General features: G+C 41.4%; 1 protein-coding gene across 6 annotated transcripts in view; it reads left to right on the top strand.

Annotated features, from left to right (window-relative positions):
- The window catches only part of SLC4A4 (solute carrier family 4 member 4), a 422,503-nt gene that overhangs the window by 115,318 nt on the left and 281,566 nt on the right, over window positions 1–25,619 (top strand). For 2 of the 6 annotated variants that reach the window (XM_070458312.1, XM_070458313.1), the window contains exons 2-3: window positions 4,171–4,244; window positions 24,710–24,889. In XM_070458312.1, coding sequence (XP_070314413.1) covers window positions 4,171–4,244; window positions 24,710–24,889 — 254 coding nt within the window. Of the gene's footprint in view, window positions 1–3,675; window positions 3,830–4,170; window positions 4,245–24,709; window positions 24,890–25,619 lie in introns of those variants that run through there. The other 4 variants (XM_070458310.1, XM_020905823.2, XM_070458311.1 and 1 more) reach the window with 4 other exon arrangements.

Below are 25,619 nucleotides of genomic sequence, written 5' to 3'. Positions count from 1 at the left end.
TCTCTGTCTTACTAATAATAGCAAGCAACTGCTGAGAGGATTTGGTCTGGGGTGGGGGGTGCATGAACCCCAACAATAGACACTTGTGGTGTAAAGATGGAAGAAAGCTATCAAATCCCTGGACCCTGTGTCAAAGCGCAGATGTGCCGGGCTGCACTTGCTCTTGACGAGGAAAGGGCTGCTCTGGGCATGCAGGTTCTGTATTTTCAGTTTGCGTTTTCCTTTGCACTTTTTACAGGGACGAGGGTGCTTACAGATGCTCCGCATTGTCCACCAGAAAGAAGTAGGTTTCTAGTTACTTGCTATGTATAGTCTTGGAGGGAATGTGAAATATGTATCAAAGAGCCAAAGAATGCCCCTGCCATCATGCTCCCTCTAACCCGGAGCCTGCGGACAGGGCTTCAGTCAGGCTGGATGGTTTTCTCTGCCTAGGCAGTGATTCCGGCATTAGAGCTTGTCCGATCTCCTTCAGTTGTTACTGCTTACTTCCTTCACTTCTGCTTTGCTTGTTGTGTGCGATTTGGGGACGAGCTTAGGTGCAAAGGCTAACCTTTTCATTTAGGAAATGTGTGAAAAGTTAGTAAATGGCTTTGGGACCAGCTTGGTTAATGGTAGGGGTGCAGAAATGACTACAGGAGGTTGTGTTGGATTCTGTAGGTTTATAGGACCAGAAAGCGTGCACTTTGAGAAGAAATGTGGGCTGCACCACTCTTTGTTTCCTGAGGGGGAGATCGTAAGTACTAGGAGTATAAATGCGGTAGCATAGGATCCAGTATTTTGTTGTGTTTCCAGGGTCTTTTAAGGAGATTTCTCCATTAACCTGTCATCTTTATCTAGGTCTACAAATGCTGTATTACTGGTGGGTTCTTGCTCTTTGGATCAGCCCTCAGATTGCTAGGGGACGTCTTCAAGAAGGCGGATGTAATTACACTAGAGCCTTTGTCTGTCTTGCTCATCACTGTATGTCCAGTTCCCAGAAGGGCTCCTAGTAGGTACTAAGCAAATATTCACTAGTGAATGAATGGAGGATGTCAGGAAAGGGAAAAGGAGATGATTGAATGCTGTCTCTGTGTGTCTAGCACTGTGTATGGTATGTTTCAAGTGCTTTGGTCATCATCACCAATGGCCTCCCTCTGGCCAAACCCCTTTCTATTCTGATTCTTTCTCAGCCTCTCAGTAGCAGCACTCTCTTTTCTCAGCTTCCTTGACATCACTGTTTCCTGGTTTTCCTCTTACCTCATTGACTGCTTTTGTTCCTCTGCTGTGCTTGTAAATGTTGGCATGCCCGGCATGCCTGGCACTTGGTCTTAGGTCAGCCTCTCTATTTCTGCATTTTCTTCCTGGATGATATCATCTAGTAATAGCTTCAGACACCAGCTTTATTCATTGATTCCCAATTTTTATCCCCAGCCCTCGGCTCCTGAGCTCCAGACTCTGACCTCTAGTTGTGTGCCCGACAGTTCCTTTTTAATATATAATGAGCATCTCAACCATAACCTTTCCAGAAAAGAACTCTTGATTCCTTCTCTAAAACATGTTTTTCCTGTAGTCTTCCCTGGGCTCCTGAGATACCTGGAGACTTAAGAGATGCAGTTTCCATCCTTGGGTTGGGAAGATCCCCTAGAGGAGAAAACGGCAACCCACTCTAGTATTCTTGCCTGGAAAATTCCACGGACAGAGGAGCCTGGTGGGCTACAGTCCATGGGGTCGCAATGAGTTGGATACGACTGAAGTGACTTAACTCGCATGCATGAATTTTTTATATAACAGCCAGAGTGGTCTTTTAAAAGACAAAGCAGGTCAAGTCCCTTTCCATCTGAAAACTCTTCAGGGGCTGCCATAACACCTAAAATTCTAATTTCTTACCGTGGCCTGGGTGGCCCTGATTCCCTCCACATTGTTACTTCCCAGTGACCTTCCATCCCTCTGTCCAGTCTTTCTGGCCGCACTCTGTTCCTGAAACATGCTAAACTTCTTCCTCCTTTAGGGCCTTTGCATTGCTATTCCTTTTGCTTGGAATATTCTGCCCCCAGCTTGTTAAATGTCTGGTTCCTTCCTATCATTTTTCCTCTGCTCAAATGTCACCTCTTCAGAAGCCACATCTGAATCACCTAATGCTAAGTAGCCCACTACCTTATTACTTTTTTTACTGCATCACACTTAATCATATCTAAGATTATCTTGTTCATCTATTTATTATTAGCTTCTGAGGCATTTTGCCTGCCTTATTCAAAGATGTGTTCCTCTCCCTCCAAGAGTACCAGTTCCAATAGTGGCAGGAACGTAGCAGACACTAAATAAATATTTGCTGAATTGGTGAGTATGTTGGATGATTTAATTTTCATGGAAAACAGAGGCTCATGGAGGCTGGTAACTGATTTGACCTCTCAAGTCTTCGTGGCATTTTCTGTTTTACTGTGATCCTGCTTGCTGACCCATTTCCTGTTTGCATTTAGGTTTATATTTTTAGTTTGAGTATAGAAAAGGAAAAGATGAACTTCTGTGTGTAAGAGCCATATTCAAGAAGAGAAGGTTCTTCAACTTTCCACAGTAATGAGCTTCTTTATGCCATTGTCCACCAACCAAGATTAGGCAAAAAAGAAAAAAGGAAAGAAGACAGGAAAGAAACATAACTTTATTAAACATGTGATAGGTGCTAGGCATAAAACTGAGTGCTTTTCATGTGTGTTACCTGATTTTAACTTCAAAGCAATCCCACATAGTTGATATTATTACCTCCAGTTTCCTAGATGGAAAAGCTGAGGCTTAAAAATTTGGATACTTTGCTCCAGGTGATACAGGTATGAATAAGCTTTTTAAACTGGTGTCTTCCTGACACCAAATTTCTGACTTTTTAAGCTCAGATGGTTGCTGTGTGCTCCTGAAATAGAAAGGAAGAAAAAGTGAATTCAGTGCATTTCATATCGATGATAACAAATATGGGAAGCACAAGAATAAGTTACAAAGACAATATGGAAAACAGACCTGCAGTATTCAGTGCCCGAGCACATAACTGGATGAACAGAATACAGAGTGAACATTTGGTCCTCTGGCGGGGCTCATGCATGGTATGACATCGAGCAGCTGTCCCCAGAGAAAGTTCTTTGTTTCTAGGCCGGTACGACAGTAGCAGCATTTGAACAATTTGAGAGTTCTTTCTGCTTTCACTATAAATAGAGTTCATGGAATTCTGTATGTCAAAGTTGATGCAATGAGAAGGAGTCACCGAATATGGAAATCAGCCTTACCTCGTTCTATAAACCAGAGACACATTTGGCGTTGGGAGGCCGTACAAACGCTGTCATTACTTGGATGGATCCTGAGGTCTTATTTAGCCTAGGAAATTGCAGAGTAGATCCTATTATGTAAGGAGACAGGGGGACAGTATAATATGGTTACAAAATGCAGCACTTCATGCCCCTCAGGGAAGAGTTAACAGGACAGATATACATAGACAGAGACGTGTGTTAAGAATGTGGAAAATGAATGAATGGGCGGCATGTATATGTGACTGTTGCCGAAGCCGGGGTTGCTGGATAATCCTCAGATGTCAGATTTCCGTAAGGCCAACATGTGACTCAAAGCTTGCCACTCGACAGAGAATACTGGGCTGTGCTGGTATTAAGAGGCTGGCTGGAAGCTAGGCTCCCACTGTGCAGTAGTCTAACTCCCTGTCGCTTTCTGTGTGTGGGTGGGTGTGCATGTGTGTGTGTGTGTGTGTGAGGGTATACATTTTTATGCAGTGGGTGTTTAAAGAGCTAAGCACTGAAGCTGGATTTCCACAAACGACCATCACGAGCACTCCAGGCACACCACACTTCCTCTCTTGGTATTTTTTTTTTCTTTTCATCTTTTTTTGTTTTGGGGGCAGATCCCAAAGGGGAGAACCCCCAACATCCAGCCTCCAGGATTGAGATGCTTTTCTCTTACCTGTCCCTGCGGGGGCCCTGTCGAGGTTAGAACGGAAGCTATGTGGGACCGGCATATTCTGAAGCACCCGATGAGAGGAGCTGAAGGAGTGAAGGAGCAGCAGACGCCGAAGGAAGAGGGACTCTGCCCTGTTACCATGAGCAGCAGCTTGCAGGTTCACCTGCCCAGAAGCTGGGCTTCGTCCGGTGGCTCCCTCCAGGAGAAGTCTGAGCATTCTTTCTTTCTTTTTTATTACTATAGGATGGAGGATGAAGCTGTCCTGGACAGAGGGGCTTCCTTCCTTAAGCACGTGTGTGATGAAGAAGAAGTAGAAGGTGAGTTGGATGGGCCTGGGGAAGTCTGTATTTGTATACATAGGTCTTTGTAGATAACAGCACCCATACGTGGCATATATCTTATAATTTTGAAGTTAAAAAACCCAAGCTGATCCCTGGAGTTTCATTTCATCTCCACATTTTGCTTCAGCACAGAAAGTAATTCTAAGAACTTCCCTGGACTGTCAGAATCTGAATCAGTTTGGTCCTGCCTAGGTAACAACAAGAAATAAAGGTCTGACTTTGAAGCAGGTTTCTATGTTAACTGTGCTGCTCTGTCAAAAATAAATATTTTGCCAGATTATATGAACCACCATCCAATGACTAATTTAAGGAGGCTGCTAGTTTTATATAGATATATTTGGCAGTATCTTCTAATCTCTTCCTTGTAGCCTGCAGGATAGAGAAGCAGATGTTACAGACAGAGAATGATACCATTGCTGCAAGAAGCATGGGTCTAAGCTGAGGATATAAAGAGTGGTAATTACAGATGCATCTCTGTTAGGAAAAGATGGACAAGTATTTTTTTTTTTTCACTTAGAATCCCCAAGTAGCTCTTTTGCTAATCTTCCCCAGTGCCAGTTAAAAACCAAAGAAGGGTTAAATTTTAGCTGGTACCATGGGGCTTTCAGTATGCTTTCTCTTCTCTTGTCTCTTGACTTATCAGTAATATGGGAATAATCTTACTTATTTGATAGTGAGAAGGCAGGGTTTAATTAATAGTTATTAAAATAAGTATGCGAAGGCATCACAGATATACAGGGTATTACTAACATTTATAATGACAGTTTTAAAAATAAGCAAGGTTTTAGATAGTATTCCTAAAGTTTAGTAAAACTTACTGGTTAACCACATCATAAATTCTAGCCTTTAAAATCACCCGAGAGTGAATTCATATGTATTTGGAAAACTCCGTAGTCTGATTGGTACTGTTTGGTAAATTACTTAATGCCTACTAAAGACTGGGATCAGAGAGGTGGTGGGGTTGGGTAAAGAGGGTGGGTGCTGTGTGTTTTGGAATGATTCTTCAACCAGACTCAGTACCAGATTCCAGGCAAGTGATGCTCTTGTGCCACCTGGGGTAGTTTGAATAATGTGGCCATTAGGTCTCCTTGGTGTGTTTCTTCTGATTGTGTGGTGTTGGAGGGGGGGGTTCCCTGCACCCCCACCTTCCCACTTCCCGCATGTACGCTCTTGAGACTGACTAATTAGAAGTTGATGCCTATGTTTCTTAGGAAAAAGGAAACCACAATATTTTTGTTCTTATTGTTTTACGGGTTCCTTGCACTTTTACAGCATGACTGTGGGAAAATGCCAAGCTAGTGAAAGCAAAATAGTAAAACATTTGTCTTAAGATTCTTGTAACCCTTGATGCTAAGTCTCCATTGTGGTGATTCTGTCACTGTCCCAGTGTCAAAGAGGAGAGAAGAATCTTAAAGTCATAGAAGATAACTATAAGAAACACTGTAGGACTGAGCAAATATCTGATCATTTCAGAGCAATTAAAGTAGAAAAATCAGTGAGAGTTTGGGGATGACATGTACTCTGTGTGTGTGTATGTTCCTTGAGAATAACCCTGTAGCTAAGTTCTCAGGAGATGTTAATCACTTCTTGAGTTTGTAATATCTGTAGGATTGACAGCACTTTACTGGAGCAGGATATTATACATGGGTTTCTTAACACTTTGACTAAGACGTTTATTTCCTGCAGTTTTCCCCTTGATTTTTCAAGCAGAAAATTAAGACAGCAATGTAATGAATAGCACACAAATCTGTAGATAGATTTCTTTAAGGACAAACCAAAAAAGACAAGGATGATCAAAATATCTGTGAAATTGATTGGCTTTGTGGTGATTCACCTTGCTATGTGGATTTTGTGTATTTTCCTATTCTGGTGAAACTTCTATTTTAATGATAATCTTTCATGTTGAGTGGAGTGTGGGTTGGTTACATTTCTTTCAAAGCCTGTTTAGCTGGTTGCTGTTGTTGAATGCTGAGACTATGTAGGATGACTGCTTATGGCCATGATTTGGGGGAGGCATCCAACAGTGTGGGGTCCTTACAGTACAGGTCATGAAATATAATTAGGAAGTACTGTTTCTAATTCAGTGCCTTCCCAGTTGACCTTACCATTTTCTCACCTGGCTTCATCTGGTGAGGGTGGTAGCACTTAAATTTTACAGTAACTCTAGGTGACAGTGTAAAGAACTTGAAATGGAGATGGGTTTGAATGGCTTACCATGATTCCAGTGGTTGAGAATGAAGATACAATTGATTTGACTGTCAATACCTCTGATCAGGATTTTGATGGGATTATTTTCCTCAAGGACATAAGTCTGTCTCATATTTTTAATTGCATGGAGAAGAGTGTTCTTAAAGGAAAGAAGACTTATTTTTGTTGTGAAGTAGCTGAGTTTCTGGTACATTTATGTCCGAAGTAAGTGCTCTATTTTAAGTATCAGAAATTCAAACAGCAAGGAGCTGGAACACCTAGCATTTCTGTTATCAAACATATTTCCTTTTACCCAAACAGTATTTCTCTTGTTTCTGGAATAACTATGATTGAGGTATATTGCAGCACCCTTGGCAAAAGTGAACTTAAAATAAAACTTTGTTTTTTAAAGTAATTTGCACTAATAAGATGCACTCCCATTAAACAAGTATTAGGGTGACCTCCAGTAACTCTGGTTATTTTGATGTGATTATGCTTTAAAATTTTTTCTAAGGTCACTCAATTTGGGATGATTGGATTCATCTCAGCTTGAAGGCAAAAAGAGTCAAATGCTGCTTCATAGTTCTTTCTAATGTTGTAGTTCTGAGAAGGGTAGACAGTCTGAGACTTTCAACCACACCCTCAATTCACCTGGTTCAACTTTACTCTCAGAGGGTGGCATGACACTTCATCTGCATTCTAAAAACTCAATAGAAAACCATCAGCTGCAAACTCGCCAGGAATAGAGTGAATCAGAAGAGGAGGCATCTTCTGTTTAAATAGTGAATTTATCTATGTGGGATAAGTTTAAAGATCTAAAGCTCTTTTTCATGTAGTTTGCCTGATAAACCGGGCTTCCTGGGTGATGCCAGTGGTGAAGAACCCTCTTGCCAGTGCAGGAGACAAAAGAGACACGGGTTTGATCCCTGGGTCAGGAAGATTCCCTGGAGGAGGGCCTGGCAACCCACTCCAGTATTCTTGCCTGGAGAACCCCATGGACAGAGGAGCCTGGCGGGCTACAGTCCATAGGATATGGAGTCACATATGACTGAAGCGACTTAGCATGCAGGCCTCTTGTACATTTATAATAATGGTTTAAAAAGATACTCTTGAGAAAGGAAACTCGGTGTCAATTTTAATTTTTAAAATAAAGAGAAGCTTGCATGTCTGCTCTTTCAGTGGTTACCTTACAGTGTGTTTGTTGAAGCTAACATTTTTGGCATAGAGTGGTTACTGTGGGTAAACTCATTTAAAATTTGTAACATTTCAGATACCATGTTTGTGTTTATACCCAGAGGTTCCAGCTCCAGCCCAGGCATTCCTGTAGAATTGGTCTGTTAAATGACAAATTGACGTTACCAGTTGTTGTTCAGTCGCTAAGTCAGGTCCAGCTCTTTGTGACCCCATGGACTGCAGCGCTCCAGGCTTCCCTGTCATTCACTGTCTTCCTGAGTTTGCTCAAACTCATGTCCATTGGGTCAGTGATGCCATCCAACCCATCTCATCCTCTGTCGCCGCCTTCTCCTTCTGCCTTCAATCTTTCTCAGCATCAGGGTCTTTTCCAGTGAGTCAGCTCTGCATCAGGTGGCCAAAGTATTGGAGCTTCAGCTTCAGTCCTTCCAATGCATGTTCAGGGTTGATTTCCTTTAGGATTGACTGGTTTGATCTCCTTGCTTTTCAGGGGGACCCAGAAATGCCCACTCTGAGGAACAAGACTGATTTTTCATTTCAAACACACTTAGGGGAAATGGGCAAATTTTGTTGGGTGAACCAAGGTTGAGAGAGGAAGATCCCAGGTAGCTTTTTCTAAAGAGCAGGAAATTCTATGGATATTTTATCCTTTAAAAAGTCAGCCAGGGTTTTGGGTCTGTATGATATAAACAGATTACTTAATATTCTCATATTTCGCAATAGGGGGAAGAGATCAAGCTCCACCTTATCCTTTGAGATAAGGCCTTGGCTCTGCAAGGCTAGGTAACTCCCCAGCAAGCCTTGGCCACTCTGACTTCATGACGAGGGGCCCTTTTCTTAACATCAGTCCTAAGCCGTGACTCAGGAAACATAAAGTACAGAAATACAATATTGGCTGAAACTGGTCTGCGTTTCTGAAGTTTGATCAGTGCTCTCAAATCCATTATGATATATTGTAGTGGTTTTCCTCTTCCGCTCAAAACCCAGTCCAAGAGGAAATGCGCTCCCATCTGTCCAAATGGAAGAATAATTCTACAAATTCCCAGGTCTACTGTTGGACATTAAGAGAGTGTTGTTGAAAATTCCTGGAATTTACAGGAAGGTTATTTTTAGGGAAATAAAAGTAAAAAAGTAGGACAGGGTCAGGAACAAAGTAGTCACTAAATATTTGTTGAAAGAGTGAAGAAATGAATGTGTAAATAAACCAAATGAAGCATTCATAGAATTAATTTATATAGTTCTCTAAAGCCTTTGTTTAAATTTTCAGTTAGAAATCTGTTTTTCTTCTCTTAGTCAAATGAGATGATATAGTCTCTAATGATCCTAGTGCTTGCTATTAATCCTACTTGATTTTGCAAAGATCATTGTTATATGTACATCATTTATACTGATAAGAAAAAGAAGCCCCATAAACACATCCACCATATTCTTTTTCCTTCTTTTGCTTTGTATTTTGAAGAGAGAGACTGAAGTGATGAACTGGTGACTTTTGTGTTTTGGGAGGTCAAGATCTCAACATTTTACAGACATGAAATCATAATGACTTAAACTTATTTTTCACTGGAGGATACTGTGATGATATATTTATGTGTATTGGAGGAGGTAGTATTCTAAAGAAAAGGCGGGGCCTGGTGGACATTTGTTAATAATTACAATGGTCAAAAATCGTAATTGCCAAGAAGGAGTGAATGAGAATCTAGTGGATGGGAAGGAAGGAGATGGGAAGGGAGGGGCTGGTTGGGGTCAGCGCTATTCTGAGCGCTGCATGTTAAGTGTCGGGTTGCATTTTGCTGACCTCCTCTCTCCTGTTCTCTGTAATTGCCCAGAAAACAGTGTGTACAGAGGAAATACTTGGGCAAATATTGCTGAAGGAAAAGCCTTCTTAAAAGAAACAATATATCCACATGTTGGAGAGCTTGGAGGAAGTGTGGTCAGGTGTTTTAAGGGTTGACACTTAATAAGTAGCTTGGGTTCCCAGAGCACATTGAACCCACACAGGCCTTTCCCAGTGCCCTGCTTCTTTCTCATCATGGCCTCAGCTGGAAGCCTGCCAGAGGTCCTAAAGCAGGCAGCACCCAGCTCTCTGACACCTCCTTCTGTGTCACTGAAGTTAAGTATTTGTGTATAGATTTCTTGAGCTTCAAGGAAATCAGATGATAATCCATGGGGTTTGGAAGCAAGAATCAGACATGCCTTCTCAGAGTTTTCCAGTTATAGAGAATTCCCTGGCAGTACAGTATGGGCTAAAGCCTTCTGGAAGCCACTTTCTGTCCTAGGTGACTACATTCTTTTATGGCAAGAAGTTTGCAGAGTTGAACTTGGTACTTGAGTCATGTTTTCCAAGGATCCAGAAATTCTGAAATAATACACTTGCAGCAAATTTTGTCTACAGTTGAGTTTCTTTCTTGAAGCTTTGTATCTGCTCATATTTTTGAGACGAATTGTTTCATATTTATTTTGAGGAGTCTCTATCATTTGTATCAATCGTGTGTTGTTAAGGCAGAGTGACTAAACAAGCTTGGGAATAAAAGTTTAAAACTTGCTATATTGCTGAAGCATTGCATGAATGAAGAACAAAACTTAAAGTTTGGATTTTGAATTTCTCAGTTCTGCACAATGAGAATCAAACACATCATTCACCATAGAACTGCTTTAATAACAACCAGGGACGGTGCTGCTGCTGTCCTTGGCATTAGGCATAGGAGTACTTTATACAGTGTGTGTGTGCATGCTAAGTTGCTTCAGTTGTGGTCAGCTCTTTGCGACCCTATGGACTGTAGCCTGCCAGGCTCCTCTGTCCATGGGATTCTCCAGGCGAGAATACTGGAGTGGGTTGCCATGCCTTTCTCCAGGGGATCTTCCTGACCCAGAGATTGAACCCACATTTCCTGAGGCTCCTGCATTGCAGGTGGATTCTTTACTGTTGAGCCGTTGGGGAAGTCTACTTTAGACTGTATCACTGTCTTATTCTTTTGCTTTCTAATTGATACAGCCTCACCAATGGTCTTCAGTGATTAACATTCAAAAAAATTTGAACTACCAAAATGTTTGTTACTTTCTTTTTTAAAATTTTATTTATTTATTTTAATTGGAAGATAATTACTTTATGATATTATGATGGTTTTTGTCATACATCAGTATGAATCAGCTGTAGGCATATGTGTCCCCTCCATCCTGAACCCATTGTTTTCTTAATTCATCTTTACCAACATCTATCCCTTGCCTTCCTAATAACCATACTTACCTACTGCTTCTTGTTTTGGAAGAGGCAAGCCAGGAAGGTCAAGAGAATTTTCCTGAGGCCTGCTGCCTATTTCTCTTTGAACACGTTCTGATTCCCTTTAGGCTCTGGGTGTGAGATCTGGTTTCCATGGTTAGATTGCTCCAATAAGCAGTACCTCTAATTTGTGAAATTGTCTCCTCTTCCAAGAAAAGATATACTAACTATACTTGCATACAGGGTAAAGTACAAATGTGTGCCCATTATAATAAGGCCTGCAAAGTTACCCTTCTGGAAAGCAGATTTAAGTGTGTGGTAATTTCCTACCAATGAGGAGGATTCAAGTGTTTATTATATGTGTAACACACACAAACACAGTATATATATATTTTTCTTTTTTTCCTTTCCCCATATACAGCATGAACTAGAATAATTCTGTTCTCTACTGGCTGTTATATAATTTAGGTGCCAATTCAATGTGGTTATGCAATAGTATAGAAATAATACTAAGTGTTCAAACCTGAGCTGTTTCCCCATTTTTATCATTATAAGATTCAAAGTCATTGGGAATTGAAAATTGGGTTTGATAAGGGAGGGTAGAGTAAGAATAGAATAAAACTGAATAAGGCTCAGTGGAAGCTCTCCCGTTGCTGAAGGGGGCATGCTGATGGGATTTGGTTTTGTTCTGGCTCATTTCACCTTTTTGGCTGATAGCACATAGGGGACTGAGGTGAGAGCCTGCCCATGGAAGGAGTTCACGGGAGGCTCCAAATATTGTGCCTCTGACGCTGCTGATCGCCAGGTGGGATGAAGGTGAGGGAAGGAGGGTGGTGAGTGACACCCATTGAATCATTAGTAGAGGCGACTTAAATAACTCCCTTCCCTGAATAGCTGCAAAGGCTTTTAAATCTGATGAGTCGCTTTTACCTTTACCAAGAGTTAGAGTTAGAAGGCAGCCATCCTAAGTGCTTGCTACATCCGACATCTTCGCCTTTCTTGATGCTCTGTTGACTTTGAAAGAAGAGCGGACTCAAACCTCTCGGGGCATGGTTTTACTCCCTCTTGATGGTGGGTTACTCAATGCCTTTGACGAGGCCAGACCTTCTGGAAGTCAAAAGGAGTGTCTGAATTTTAGTGAAGTCAGCAACGTACCAGCTTGAGAGGGCCAGAGTCACACAGTTTATGAGTTAGTTAAGTCACAACCCTGCCCTCCAGCTGATCATTACATTTGTGATGTGATTCTACACCGGCTGAAAGATAAAGGCAGTGTCTTGGGTATAGAATGAAAGCACACAGTTCAATCCAATGGATACATGTATTTGGCGAATTCAGTCAGCGTCTGGTGTTTGAGGTACTTTAATCCAGTCTGTATTGTGGGTTAGAGAATGTGGTGGACAACCAGGAGTCTCAGGACGTATTTCTGTTCTTGGCTGTGCCCTGTCTTTCTGGGTGACATGAGGCTGATCATGTTTGTGTGGTTGTGTTTCCTTCATGCAGAGTGCAGTTAATAACCTGTCTTCTTCTCCACCTACTAGAGATGCTCAAAGGATTCTTGGATAATACCAGAAAAATACTTTGACATTTGCAGTAAGCCATTGTCCAATTACTTCATTTCTGAATCGCAGATTTTCGTGCAAAGAAATAGCATTGGTACTTCCTTGTCTCCTAGTTTTGCTAGGGGTATAAGGAAACTAATTTGAAATCCCCAGAATGAACCCTGTGAATTTAAATGTGTTAACTTCTTTGGATCTAGTCCTTGCCTGTGATTTACTTTTGTGTTTAACACTTTCTCAAGTGCTTACTTTGACTGCAGAGTACTTTCCGACTAAAGCTAGTACTGATATCCGGTAATCAGCAAGTTAGCTGATTATTATCTGTGTTAACTCTTCTCTTCCCTTGTGGTTCAGCTGGCAAAGAATCCGCCTGCAATGCGGGAGACCTGGATTCGATCCCTCGGTTGAGAAGATCCCCTGGAGAAGGGAACAGCTGCCCACTCCAGTATTCTGGCCTGGAGAATTCCATGGACTATATAGTCCATGGGGTTGCAAAGAGTCGGACACGACCGAGTGACTTTCATTAACTCTTCTCATTAACTTTGATGGACAATGCTTTTATTAATTTTTTTTAGCTTATAAAAATAGTAAGAACACTTGCTGATATATAAGCTCAAATATGTTGCTTTTCCAGTATTACTGAAAGTGATAACATATTCCAATTAGGTCAGTAATAATGTGTCATCAAATGAACTCATCATCATTTAAGGACACAAAGTTGGTTGATATGATAATTTAGAGAGTATATCATGCCTGTGGGTGAGTTTACATGGAGATCAAGATATGTCTCTCCTATAGAGTGATGTTAACTTGAGACCTAAAGGCTGAAGAGGGTTATCTAGGTCAAGAGGAGGGAAACCTCCCAAACCAGCATGCGTGAAGGCCCAGGGGTAAGAAGGCCTGTTTGAGAAGTGAAAATAAGGTCCATGCAGCTGGACCACATGAACCAGGAGAGAGTGGCCAAAAGTGGATGGAACCCAGATAATTCATGACTTTTGCTAAAGATTTAGGATTCATTTAGTGTGCACTGGGGGGCCACTACAGAGTGTTGTAAGCAGGAAAGTGACAAGACAAAATTTGCATTTTAAAAAACATCTCTTTGGCTGATGGGTGGAGAAAGCACCCCAAGAGGACAAAGATAAAAGTGGGGAGACTGTTGCTAAGATTCAACTGAGAGATGATTTTAGGGTTTAACCTGGGACAAAACAGATGGGTTGAAGTGCCAGCACTTGCTGATGGACAGATGTGCGGGTGGAGGGTGATTACTTTTGGATTTCTGCTTTGAGCAGTTTGGGGACTTACATGCCATTTGTGATGAGGGACACTGGAGGAATGGTAGTGAAGGACGGTAGGCATTCAGTTTTTTGACTTTCAGACCCCTGTGAGACATCCAGTAGAAATCTAAAGCAGGTACTTGGCCACACAAGCTGGAGCTAAAAAGAAAGGACGGGGATGGGGAAAGAAGTTGGGGAATCCCAGGGAGCTAGCTAGTATTTGAAGCCAGAGGGGGACTTCCTTTGCTGGTCCAGTGGCTAAGACTCCTTGCTACCAGTACAGGGGGCCTGCATTCGATTCCTAGTCGGGGAACTAGATCCCACATGTTGCAGTGAAGACCTGGCACAGCCAAATAAACTGATAAATAAATAAATATTTTTTAAAAATCCCCCAAACAAAATGTTAAGAAATAAAGCCACGTGAATGGATGACATTACCGAAGGAAGAGAAGAGGGTGGGAGGAGGACTGGTCTGTTCTTTGATGCCAACGTTTGAGAAGGAGCAATCCTAGAAGTCTTCTGAGGCCAAGAGAAGACTGTTTTCAACGAGGAGCAAGTGATGGACAGTGTTGAGTGCTGCCTGGAATCAAGTAGATGAGGAGCGAAAAGTAACTGGTAGATTTGGCAGAAAAAGGGTGATTGGTAGCTTTTAGCAGTCTAGGCGGCATTGTCAGGAAAGAGTCAAATCAGAGGAGATTGAAGAATGCCCAAAGAGAAAACTACCATCGTAAGTAGTTGTGGAGGGACTTTGAGAAATAATAGAAAAGCGTTTAGCCTTTCCCTTATGTGCTTTATTACACTTCACCAATTAAAATCCTTGGAATTATTATAGAATTTTTAGAGTTCAAAAGGATCTTTGAGAAAACGTAGCTTAGTGTTCTTACCTTACCGATGGAGAGACGAGCCCTGGAGAAGGTAAAGTGATTTGCTTGCAGTAACGCCGATGGTAATTTGGAACCCTTGGACAAGGAGCCAGACTTCTTAGCTTTACCAGGGCAGTGCTCCTTCCAAAAATGTGTGCTTGAGGTCTGATCCCTTTCCATCTTGGAAAGGAAGCTGGGTGAGAGCTGGAAGGAGCGCCTGGAAGAGCAGGGAGTAGGAAGAACTGGATGGAGAAGAATAAAAGGTGTTGGGAGAGCTTGTGAAAAGGTGCAAGAGAAAGCAGATGTAAGCCTGGCTGGCCTTGTTGTTTGCATGACCACAGGTGCTCTTGGGAGGACGGGTGTCTGCGAGTGTCTTCATATTCTGGGGCAGTTTACAGAGCTAAGGGTTGTAGATTTAAACTTGTCATTCTGTGATAATAAGACACATTTTCAGAGAATTCCTGAGCCTGTTTTGTCCTCTTTTGTAGCTGCTAAGTTGAAAGCTTAATCTTTTTTCTCCCCACTTGGCTGTATTTTGCAGACAGTGGATTATAGGGGGTAGGGTGGAGTGTAGGTACCATGGTAGTGGGGAAGTGAGAAAGGAAGCCTATAACCAGGAGCTCCAAGAGTCCCAGCCTCTGCTCATTAGCTATTTAGCTTTACTTGGTTCACTGGTGCATGAAGAGGTTTAATCGGGTGATATTTAAGGTCATTTCAGTTCTAAAAGTGTGATTATGTGCTGCTGTGTCAGTGAATGTTGTCCTGTTTTTATGGGTGCATATGGGAAATCACAGTCGTGACGATTCTGGGATCGGGCTTAACTATGCTAGTTTGAGTCATTTGTAGCACTTTCTCTATTTCTTGGTCATTGTTTTAGCCCCCCCAATCAGCCCCCCACTCCCCACTGCATGATCCAAATCTCATTTACCAATGTACAGGTGTGTGAGAGGAGGGAATTATGTGAACTAATATTAGATGTTTAATACCTGATTAGCTGTGAGTGCATTGACTATATAGTGGATTATCTGTCTATAGTGACTAAGTCTACTCTTCCTATTGCCCAGCAGGGCTTAGGCTAATGCTAAAAGGGAAGGCAGAATAGAGTCGCAGACGGACAATGTGGTTAGAAAGAGAGTGTGAATGTGTGCATTTATGTGTCTGTCTAAGCTGCCTCTCTGGCTGCAATTGCAAATCCGGTTATCAATGACCATTGGATTAGCCTTTGTTTTCTCTCTTCCAGCCCTACTTGCCATTCAGTTGTGCAAGTGGTGACCACAAGAGAGATAATGGAAACTGTCAGTTCTCTGCGTTTGGCTCACAGGTGGATTTTGTCTGACTGCATGTGTATTGCACATTAAAATTCTCCAGCTCTTTCAGGGTTCTGGGGTGTCAGGAGGAGTCAAGGGTTCATCTTTTCCTGTTAGGTGGTTCCTCTTGGCACTGCCCTGGCTGGCTCTGACCTTCCAGGCCTTTTGAATCCACTCTCCTCTGTGCTGTCAAGTAAAAAGGACGACAGACCTGAGCCCTGGGGGTTGGCACCCACAGTGTGAAAGCTGTGGGGAGACCCTCCCACAGCAGGGTGGGCATGGCCTGATACTGGCTCCTGGCAGGGGTAGGGCAGACTGAGGTTATGGAAGCGGTTGCCTCTGCTGCATAGTTAAACTCTGCGTAATGACTAGACAGCTAACTGAGGGGTGAGTTAGCCTTGATCTAAAAGTGAAAGTGTCCCACTCTTTGCGACCCCATGGACTGTAGCCCACCAGGCTCCTCTGTCCATGGGATGTTCCAGGCAAGAATACTGGAGTGGGTTGCCATTTCCTTCTCCAGGAGCCTTGATCTAAAGTTGGATTTTTTGGTCTTGCCCAGGGGGAGTGCTCTGAGGGAGTGCTCTGGAGTACCTTCTCTGGAGAACAGAGGGTGTTCACAAGTTATTATCAGGGCTCAAGGTGGGTGGGAAGGAAGAGAAATAGGGCTTTCTTTCCCCCCTTTGGGAATAGGAGGGAGAGATAAGAACAGCATTTGCTGTGCATCTTTGTGCTCTATACACAATGAAGGATATTTTATTGACATATCGGATTTGGATTGTCCATAAAAATGATACTTAGCCCTCTCTCTATGTAGAGATTTTTATATATTATATACATACATATACATATATATATATACACACACACACACACACACACACATCTCAATATAAATGTGTTAAAAAATGTTAGCTGCTCAGTCGTGTCTTGACTCTTTGCCACCCCATGGACTGTAGCCCGCCGAGCTCTTCTGTCCATGAAATTCTCTAGGCAAGAATACTGGAGTGGGTAGCCGTTCCCTTTTCCAGGGGATCTTCCCAATCTGGGGGTCGAACCCAGGTCTCCCTCATTACAGGTGGATTCTTTATTGTCTGAGCCACCAGGAAAACCCCATAAATATATATAGATATAGGTATAAATATAGATTATACTTTAAAACTGTGTGTGTGTGTGCTAAGTAGCTTCTGTCATGTCCGACTCTTTGTGACCCCATGGACTGGATAGCCCACAAAGCTCCTCTGTCCATGGGATTCTCCAGGCAAGAGTACTGGAGTGGGTTGCCATTCTCTTCTCCAGGACATCTTCCCCATCTAGGGATTGAACCTAGTCTGTTACATCCCCTGTGTTGGCAGGCAGATTCTTTACCATTAGTGCCAAAAGAGGTTTTGCTAGAGCAGAATTAAAATTACTTTGGAGAAGCAGTGTTTTAGAGATTGTAAAGCACTTCAGGAGCTGCAGTTTATAAAAGATAACATGATTTTTAGTCCTGTTTATTCATCAAGGTTGGCTCCCGTAGTGCCTTTAAATTGTCGTTGTGGCCTAGATATTTTCAAATAATGGATGATCACTAAATATAAGAAAGCTGTATTTCTTTAAAAATATTCACTCATTCAGATTTTATACAGCGCTGGTCAGTTTTAGCCTCTGGAATCAGCCGTAATGGAAGCTGTAATGAAAGGATAGCTTCAGTGTGTGGTCATAGGTTCCTCACCTTTGCTGCGCTATGCTTTGTCGCTCAGTTGTGTCCAACTCTTTGCAACCCCATGGACTGTAGCCCACCTACCTAAAGACTTTGATTAGAACTACTTTGCTAAAAATGAGCACTTGTAAAGCAGGTGCCAAAATTTTCTGAGCTTTAGCTTGTTCTTTAAGATAAGAGTTTAGCTAAGTTACCATAAGCTCAACTCCCCTTTGAGAACTTTTCCTTGTGCTGTTTGTTTTGCCTCGAGATTGTTATCATTTTCATCATCAAATATTAAATATTAAAAGTACTCTGCTCAGTAAATACCAGGTAACAAGCTGAGATTTCTTATCAGTCTTGCTTGGGGAACCTCAAGCTGCCTTAAGAATTTCTGGGAGGTTTTCAGTGGACAAAAGTCCCATGTCATTTCAGTGGGAAGAAAAGTATTTCCCTGTTTTTCATCACTCTGACTACTTATTCGCTTGCATGCCTGCTCCTAAGTGTAATTGGTAGCATTAATATTAAAATAGATTACTAATCAGCACTCAGAATGGCCTGTAAATAAATTACATATGTAGCATGCAATAATCTATTAAGAAACACGTGCATTATTTTTTTTTTTTTCTGTGTGAAAAGTTGACGCTATCCAAAATACAGGAATAGAAATGATCCCTTGTCTTGAGTAGTGGGATCTGTTTTGTGGACTGTCAAGCAAACATCTAACCAAAGGGGCTGACTTACCCCCTGTTAAATGCAAAATTATAACATGCCTTTCAAAGTGAGTTTTCTTTTCATGAACTGGTATTTATGCTGAAGTAAATTAGCCATGTTGCATTGACCATATCTTAATAGAACTGGTTACGGACACTCTTATGGGTCTGTGGGTAAAGCATTAATGAGTTACTTGTATTTCCTTTATTGAAGTATTTAGGATTAGACAGACTGATCTGTTTCTTATTATATAAAGTGCTAAACACACAACCTCTCTAGAGGGCATCTAGACTTGATACTATGATTCTCTGTAAGGTTTCTTATGCCTGCACTTCCAAAATACCTTTGAGATGCATTTTGGTACAAGATATAAAGTCTTTCCAGCATCTTTTAGATACTCTATCCCACATCCAGGGTCTCTGCCTCCTCTTCCAACATTTTTCTTTTCATAATTAAAAAGAAATAATAAATGTCTCTTTAATTTGTCTCCTTCCCCTATATCCTTCTTGGTAATAGCTACAACAAGTTTCAGGCACCTTGGCATAAGACCAGGTTACTTTAGATAAGCCAAGGAAGGCAGTATTTAACTTATGTTTGGGGAATATTGGTGATTAGTTCTGAAAGAACGATGTAAATTCCCAAGTGTTATAGAATCTTTGCTTTGAACCAGAGAAAACAGAAATCCCATTGATTATAGAAAGAGGAACAATGTGGATAAAAATCAAATTGGGAACATCCTTCAGAATTTAATTAGTGATGTTCTGTAGGAGACTGGGGCTGGCGGGGGGTGGGGTGGCCTTGGGGGAAGGTAGATTTCTGGACAAAGATTTAGACTTGTAGATTTCTTTGTACTTAAAGGACCACCAAGGATCACTGTGTACTTAAAGGACCACCAAGGATCGATTAATTCTCTGGTTGGAAATCTACATTCCCCCACAGCCATCCCCAGCCTCTACCCCTGGTACTGACATCTCAGGTTTTAAAAAATATTTATACACTGCCTTATTCTAAAAAGTTTCAACGCGAAGGGGAAATAACTATTGAAAAGTTGGAAGAGTGAGGTTAGTGTTTAAAATGCATGTCACAAAACTGTCTACCCATTGCAGGTTGGCCTGAGATTTGTCTCTTCTATTTCTAGCTGTCAACTTGAGAAAGGAAACATCAGTTATAAGATAGTATAAATATAGTGTCTATCACAAAAAAGCCCCCTAAAAACAGACAAAGCACCACCAAAGCAGTGGTGAAGCACTCACTATTTTTAATGTTGAGACCTCGGAGATATTTCTCCTGAGGGATTTTTAAAAAGAGATTAATATTTTTTTTTTAATTAATTTTTTTTTTTGTTCATGCTTTGCAGCATGTGGGATCTTAGTTCTCCAACCAGAGGTCGAAGCTCGGGTCCCTGCATTGGGAGCTGAGAGTCTTGACCATTGGACAATCAGGAAAGTCCCTTTTCTGTAGAATTTTATGAGTTAGCTGGTGACAGTATCCTTGACTTCCCTGAACCTTGGTTTCTTTGCCTGTACAATGGCGATGTTTTTGTTGTTCAGTCGCTAAGTCGTGTCCAACTCTTTGCTACCCCATGGACTGTAGCCTGCCAGGCTCCTCTGTCTTCCATGGTCACTCAGAGTTTGCACAAATTCATGTCCATTGAGTCAGTGATGCTATCTAACCATCTCATCCTCTGTCGTTCACTTAATTCATGCAGTGGTGAGGATGGCATGAGGTAGTAGAAAGAGGAGACCAGCCACAACCTGGCACATTTGTAAGAATTCCGTAAGTGGCTTCTTTCATCTGTATGTATATAAACATCGTACCATGTTTCCTAAGGGCTTCTGTGGAGACTCAGCTGGTAAAGAATCTACCTCCAATGTGGGAGATCTGGGTTCAGTCTCTGGGTTGGGAAGATCCCCTGGAGACGGGAAAGTCTAGCCACTCCAGTATTCTGGCCTGGAGAATTCCATGGACTGTATAGTTCATGGAGTCGCAAAGCGTTGGCACAACTGAGCAACTTTCACTTCCTCACTCATTCATGTTTCCTAAAGGAGCTGATGATCTGTGTTGCATAGAGAGGCATATATTGTTAACCACTCTGTTCTCTACAGAAATTTTAGCTTGACTCACTTGATGGGTTTTGTTCTTCAAAGTCCTAAATCATCTTTGGTAGTGAAGTGGGTATCTGTGGAAGCCTCTTTCACTTAAATGACTACAGTTATTAAGTGTAAGAGTTCTCTGGTGGCCTCAGATCACAATAGCAACTCTCAACGCCGTTAGTGTAGGAATATTTTAGTAATTGGGAGAAATGAACATGACAGCGTCTCAGGACTTCTGCTTGCCCCCGAGGGTGGAGCATGTGAAGACGGGAAGAAACATGGATCACCTAGTGATAATTTCCAAAGGCCAGAGATTACCAGAAAAGCTGTTTTCTTCCCAGGAGTACTGGCTAGGGATGGACTGTGAGATATTCGCAAGATATTTAGAGTTTGTTGAGAACTTGCACCATCTGTCACAGAAAGGTATGCAGGGTATTTATTTGAACACGTGATACTGAGGCCCTGCCAAATCTAGGACTGAGTGCCCTTTGACTCACACCTAAGTGAACACTGTCAAACGTAGATTCTAGTAGTTCTACTCTACAAAATTTTGAGTAGCAAGAATGTAACCTTTATTTTAATAACATTTAAACCAATCACCGCCTCCTTATGAATTATAGCTATTAAATTTCTTTGCTCCTTCTTCTTTTTACATTATCTTTGGAAGCAGTCTTTACTGACATTTGGTAGCTTAGCTGGTAAAGAATCCACCTGCAATGCAGGAGATCTCAGTTCGATTCCTGGGTTGGGAAGATCCGCCAGAGAAGGGATAGGCTTTCCACTCCAGCATTCTTGGGCCTCGCTGGTGGCTCGGCTGGTAAAGAATCTGCCTGCAATGCGAGAGACCCAAGTTCAATCCCTGGGTTGGGAAGATCCCCTGGAGATGGGAAAGGCTACCCACTCCAGTATCCTGGCCTGGAGAATTCCATGGACTATACCATGGGGTTGCAAAGAGTTGGACATGACTGAGAGGCTTTCACTCACTAGGGGAGAATTCTTTTCTTTTGAGCCTAAAACTTATTCCCTCATAAGTTAAACAGGTAGCTATCCCTGATTCTCCGAGCATCTTACTGTTTTGTAGACTCCTGCTGAATTGGAAGGCTTGTCTATCAAGTTTCCCCTTTTCATTTTACACTTAAATTAATACTATATCATCCACCTCTATGGCTTTTCTAAGAGCTTGCTGTCATTTGGTGACTTGTAATTTTAAAAATAGCCATCAGTCTTCATGGCACATCTCTGAAACAGGTAAAGATATTTTAATGAAAATAAATATTGAGATCAGCTATGATATTCTTATTAGTGATAGCGTTTAAAAAAAAATCAGTAACGCTGCTTCTATTGATCCTCAAGACAGGTATTTTGTGGGGGTGGTAAGAATGCTTTCATTCCAGCTCATTTTACTTTTGGTATGTTTGGTACTAGCATATACAGCTTATAAAAATATTTGGTCATCATTTTGAGAAAGCATGCCTTTCCCCTACTCCAAAGTGATGCTGCCTTCCTCTCTTCTGGTGGGCAAAGAAGCTGAAATGAAAAGAGGTTGAGAACTAATCGCTGAAACAGAGACACTGTTCCTTAGGTCCTAAAGGTTTGTTTAACCTTGGGACTCTATGCCTTTTCCTTTATCTGAACAAAGACAGAAAAGGAGCATTTAGTCACTAGTAATGTCTGAGAGGAAAAGGAGGATGCTTTGCCTTTAAAAAAAAAATTATTTATTTTTTTATTGAAGGATAATTGCTTTACAGAATTTTGCTGTTTTCTGTCAAACTTCAACATGACTCAGCCATAGGTATACATAATACCCCCTTCCTTTTGAACCTCCCTCCCATCTCCCTCCCCATCCCACCCCTCTCCATTGATACGGAGCCTCTGTTTGAGTTCCCTGATGCTTTGCTTTTGAATTACTCAGCTCAGTGATGTTTTCCTCTGGCCACTCTTGGAAGGAGAGAGCTTCCTTACCCAAAGCATATTCTATTTTACTATGCTGTAAGGGGTCCCGCAAAAGTTCATAGCCTGTGGGTACCAGAGAATTGTAGCTTCCTGGAGCCCATCCCTGACAGCATAAAAGATGCCTGAGAGGTAATAAGAGATGGGAGTGGGAACAGAGAGTGATTGTGGATGAGCATGAGGGGTGTGTGTTGATCGGTAGACAGGTTCTGAAATTGGATTATGGCGATGGGTGCACAGCTCTCTGTAAATATGCTAAAAATCATTCAATATATACTCTCCTTTTCTTTTACTTTATAAAATACTAGTTTTTATTCCAGAAAACTCTCAGACTTGTTAGAGATTAAAGTAGAAAGATAAACTCTTAAAATGAGTGAATTTTGTGGCATGTGAAGAACTGTACCTTAATAAAGCTGATAAAAATGTCTGGAATTGGAAATGTCTTAAAAGGAACCACTTTTGTGGTTGGTATATACTATGCAGATTTGGCTAAATATATTAAAAAAAACACATTTAACATCAATTTGACTCATGCAGTTTAATTACTATTTTTTTTCTTTTTGCTTAGTTACCATTCTTTAATAAGAAAATAGTTAATGTGACAGGTTAAAATTTTTTCTTTGACTTCTTAACATTTTTCATGATGTTTTCCTATTTCCTGACCCAAGGCAACCAAGTTTTCAGTGTTTGATTTACTAAAGAAACTGGATGCTTTGCTTACATAGATTGTGTGACTTGAGATAAAGCTTCAGGACTCCCTCAATAACTGGAGCGCAGGAAACAATTGACACTGTTTCTTAATTCACATTGTTTTTTAGACATTTCCTACTTCCTAGTATAATATAGCTTTCCCATGAGAACAATTTGCTTGTAAGTGGTTAGACATGATAAATTTCTCATTGGCACCACGTTCTGCAGGGAGAATTTCACTGTGCTTTTTAGTAGTTGAGTTGGCGTGTGTGTCTGGGTGTTTGTGTGTCTGTGTATGTGTTGGGGGCAGGGACTTCATGTTTTATATAGATGCCTCAAACTTCATTCCAAGTATCAGATTTTTTTTTTTTCACTGCTTATTCATTCACATGGGGTTCTGCATTCTTGGTTGGAACATCTTTCTTGATGTGATTGTTTTAATACTTCCAGTTTAAGGGAACACCCCTGCCAATTACAGTGCTTTTAGATGTGCCTGGTGAGTGACAGTGGAAAGGAATTCATGGTATTTGTGTATGTGTGTGTGTGTCTTGTATGTGTGTGTGTGTGTCTTGCATATGAGTGTGTGATATTTACTGTCTTTGGTGCTATGCAGTGGTCATTTAGGAATAATTCCAGAATGTGGAGGAAATCCCTAGATAATCTCATCTTTTTTTGCAATTCCCATTTACAATTCAAAAAGAAAAGAAGTTTTCACATTACTTCCGAAATGGTGGTTCCCACATTCAGAAGTTAGACTGCATATAAAGTGAAAGTAAAAGTTTTCCAATGGAAAAAAAAAAGCTGTAGAGCTTTGAGTACCTTTTTTCCCTGTCTTATCAGATTTTGTAAAAATAATGCCACTTGTCAGTATTGCAGTTCCTTCCATCTCGAAAACTAAAAGCATCTCACAATCTTTTTTCCTCATGCCCTTCTCTTCAAGGCAATCTTTACTGGGCTGGGTTTATTTTTATCACAGCAACAACCGGTTTTTAGAAACTTTTGCAAACGAAAAAAGAAAAATGAGAATGGCGCTGTAGCTGACATTCGTTTTAGCTGTTTCCTAGTGTGAACATTTGAGTATTTCTAAAATTTTCTCTCTAAGTATGTCTTATTTTTTCTTAGTTTGTCCCAGTTCTAAGTCTCTATTCTGCTGATTGGGTAAAAAAAGTTTTAGTGTAAAACCTTATACCCACAGAATGACTTTTTGAACTTTGAGTTAGGTCTTTTCCCCCTCTTTTTCCAATAACTCCTCTTTCATCACTCATTCAGTATAATCACAGGCTCCAGGAAAGTTGGCACTGGAGAGGACTCTTAAAGATTACCCAGTTTAAGAGCTTCATTATATAAATGAAGAAACTGAGGCCCAGAATGGTTAAGGGACATTCTCAAGGTCAGATAGCTCATTGATGGCAGAAGTTTGACCAGAATCAAGGATTCCTGATTTCTAGGTCAATATCCTTTGACTTGCCTAAACAAAAAAGAGTCTATCTAGATAGAATTAGAGCATGCCCTCACCGAATCCTGGTGCCAGCCAACAGGTTGAGTTACAATCCAGTTCAATGAAAATTGGAAGGCAGTTTTATTTTTCCAGTTTGTCAAATGTGAAATGGTAATGTTGAATTTATGGACATTTTTTTTTTCCTGACCTCCAGGTCTTGTGTGATTTCCGTGCAGCCGAGACTGTGGTTTGAAATGACTGGTGATTTGTGTTCCTTCCTCAGGCCACCACACCATCTACATTGGGGTCCATGTGCCAAAGAGCTACCGGAGAAGGAGACGTCACAAGAGAAAGACAGGCCATCGAGAAAAGAAGGAAAAGGAGAGAATCTCTGAGAACTATTCTGACAAGTCAGATGTGGAGAATGCGGATGAGTCCAGCAGCAGCATCCTGAAACCTCTCAGTGAGTTCCCCCTGGGTGGCTGGTGCCTCTCTCTGCCTCCCTCCCGTGGCCTTGGGAAAGACAAGTTTGAAGGTCTTAGGGCAAATGGATATGGGTGGAGCGATGCTGGGATGCTAGCCTCTAAAGTATAATGTCTCTGGAGATGATGCTTTTCTTGTTCCTGTAGGTTGGTCTAGGAGGAGACCTGGTGAAATTCTGAGCTGGTCAGAAGAGATCTGATAGCGTTTAGGCATTTAGCATCTTGTGTTTCCATTAGTGAAGTAGGACAGAGTATTATAGGTGGTATTTAACTGCAGTTATCAGCAGTAACTGGGAAATTTTTCAAGAAATTTTTGGATTGTTTCTGCTTAGAAGTAGGTTCTATTAAGAAAGTAGGTCAAGATGAGGGTTCTATATATATATATGTATAATCCATAGGGCTTCTCTGGTGGCTCAGTGGTAAAGAAGCCTTCTGTGAAGCAGGAGACACGGGCAGGAGACACAGTTCAATTCCTAGATCAGGAAGATCCCTTGGAGAAAGGAGATGGCAACTCACTCCAGTATCCTTGCCTGAAAAATCCCAATCTGGGATCACAAGAGAGTTGGACATGACTGGGCCAGTAAACAACAACAAAATATAATCCATAATGTCTTATGAAAAAACACAAATGAACTTTTGGCTATATATATATACACACATATATATGTATATGTATGTGTGTGTGTATAATGCATGTACTGTGCTGTCCTT

This window comes from Odocoileus virginianus, chromosome 29 (genome assembly GCF_023699985.2).
Source record: "Odocoileus virginianus isolate 20LAN1187 ecotype Illinois chromosome 29, Ovbor_1.2, whole genome shotgun sequence".
NCBI classification, from domain to species: Eukaryota; Metazoa; Chordata; class Mammalia; order Artiodactyla; family Cervidae; genus Odocoileus; species Odocoileus virginianus.
Note: the sequence above shows the minus strand (reverse complement) of the source record. Positions and strands in the feature narration are given on the sequence as shown.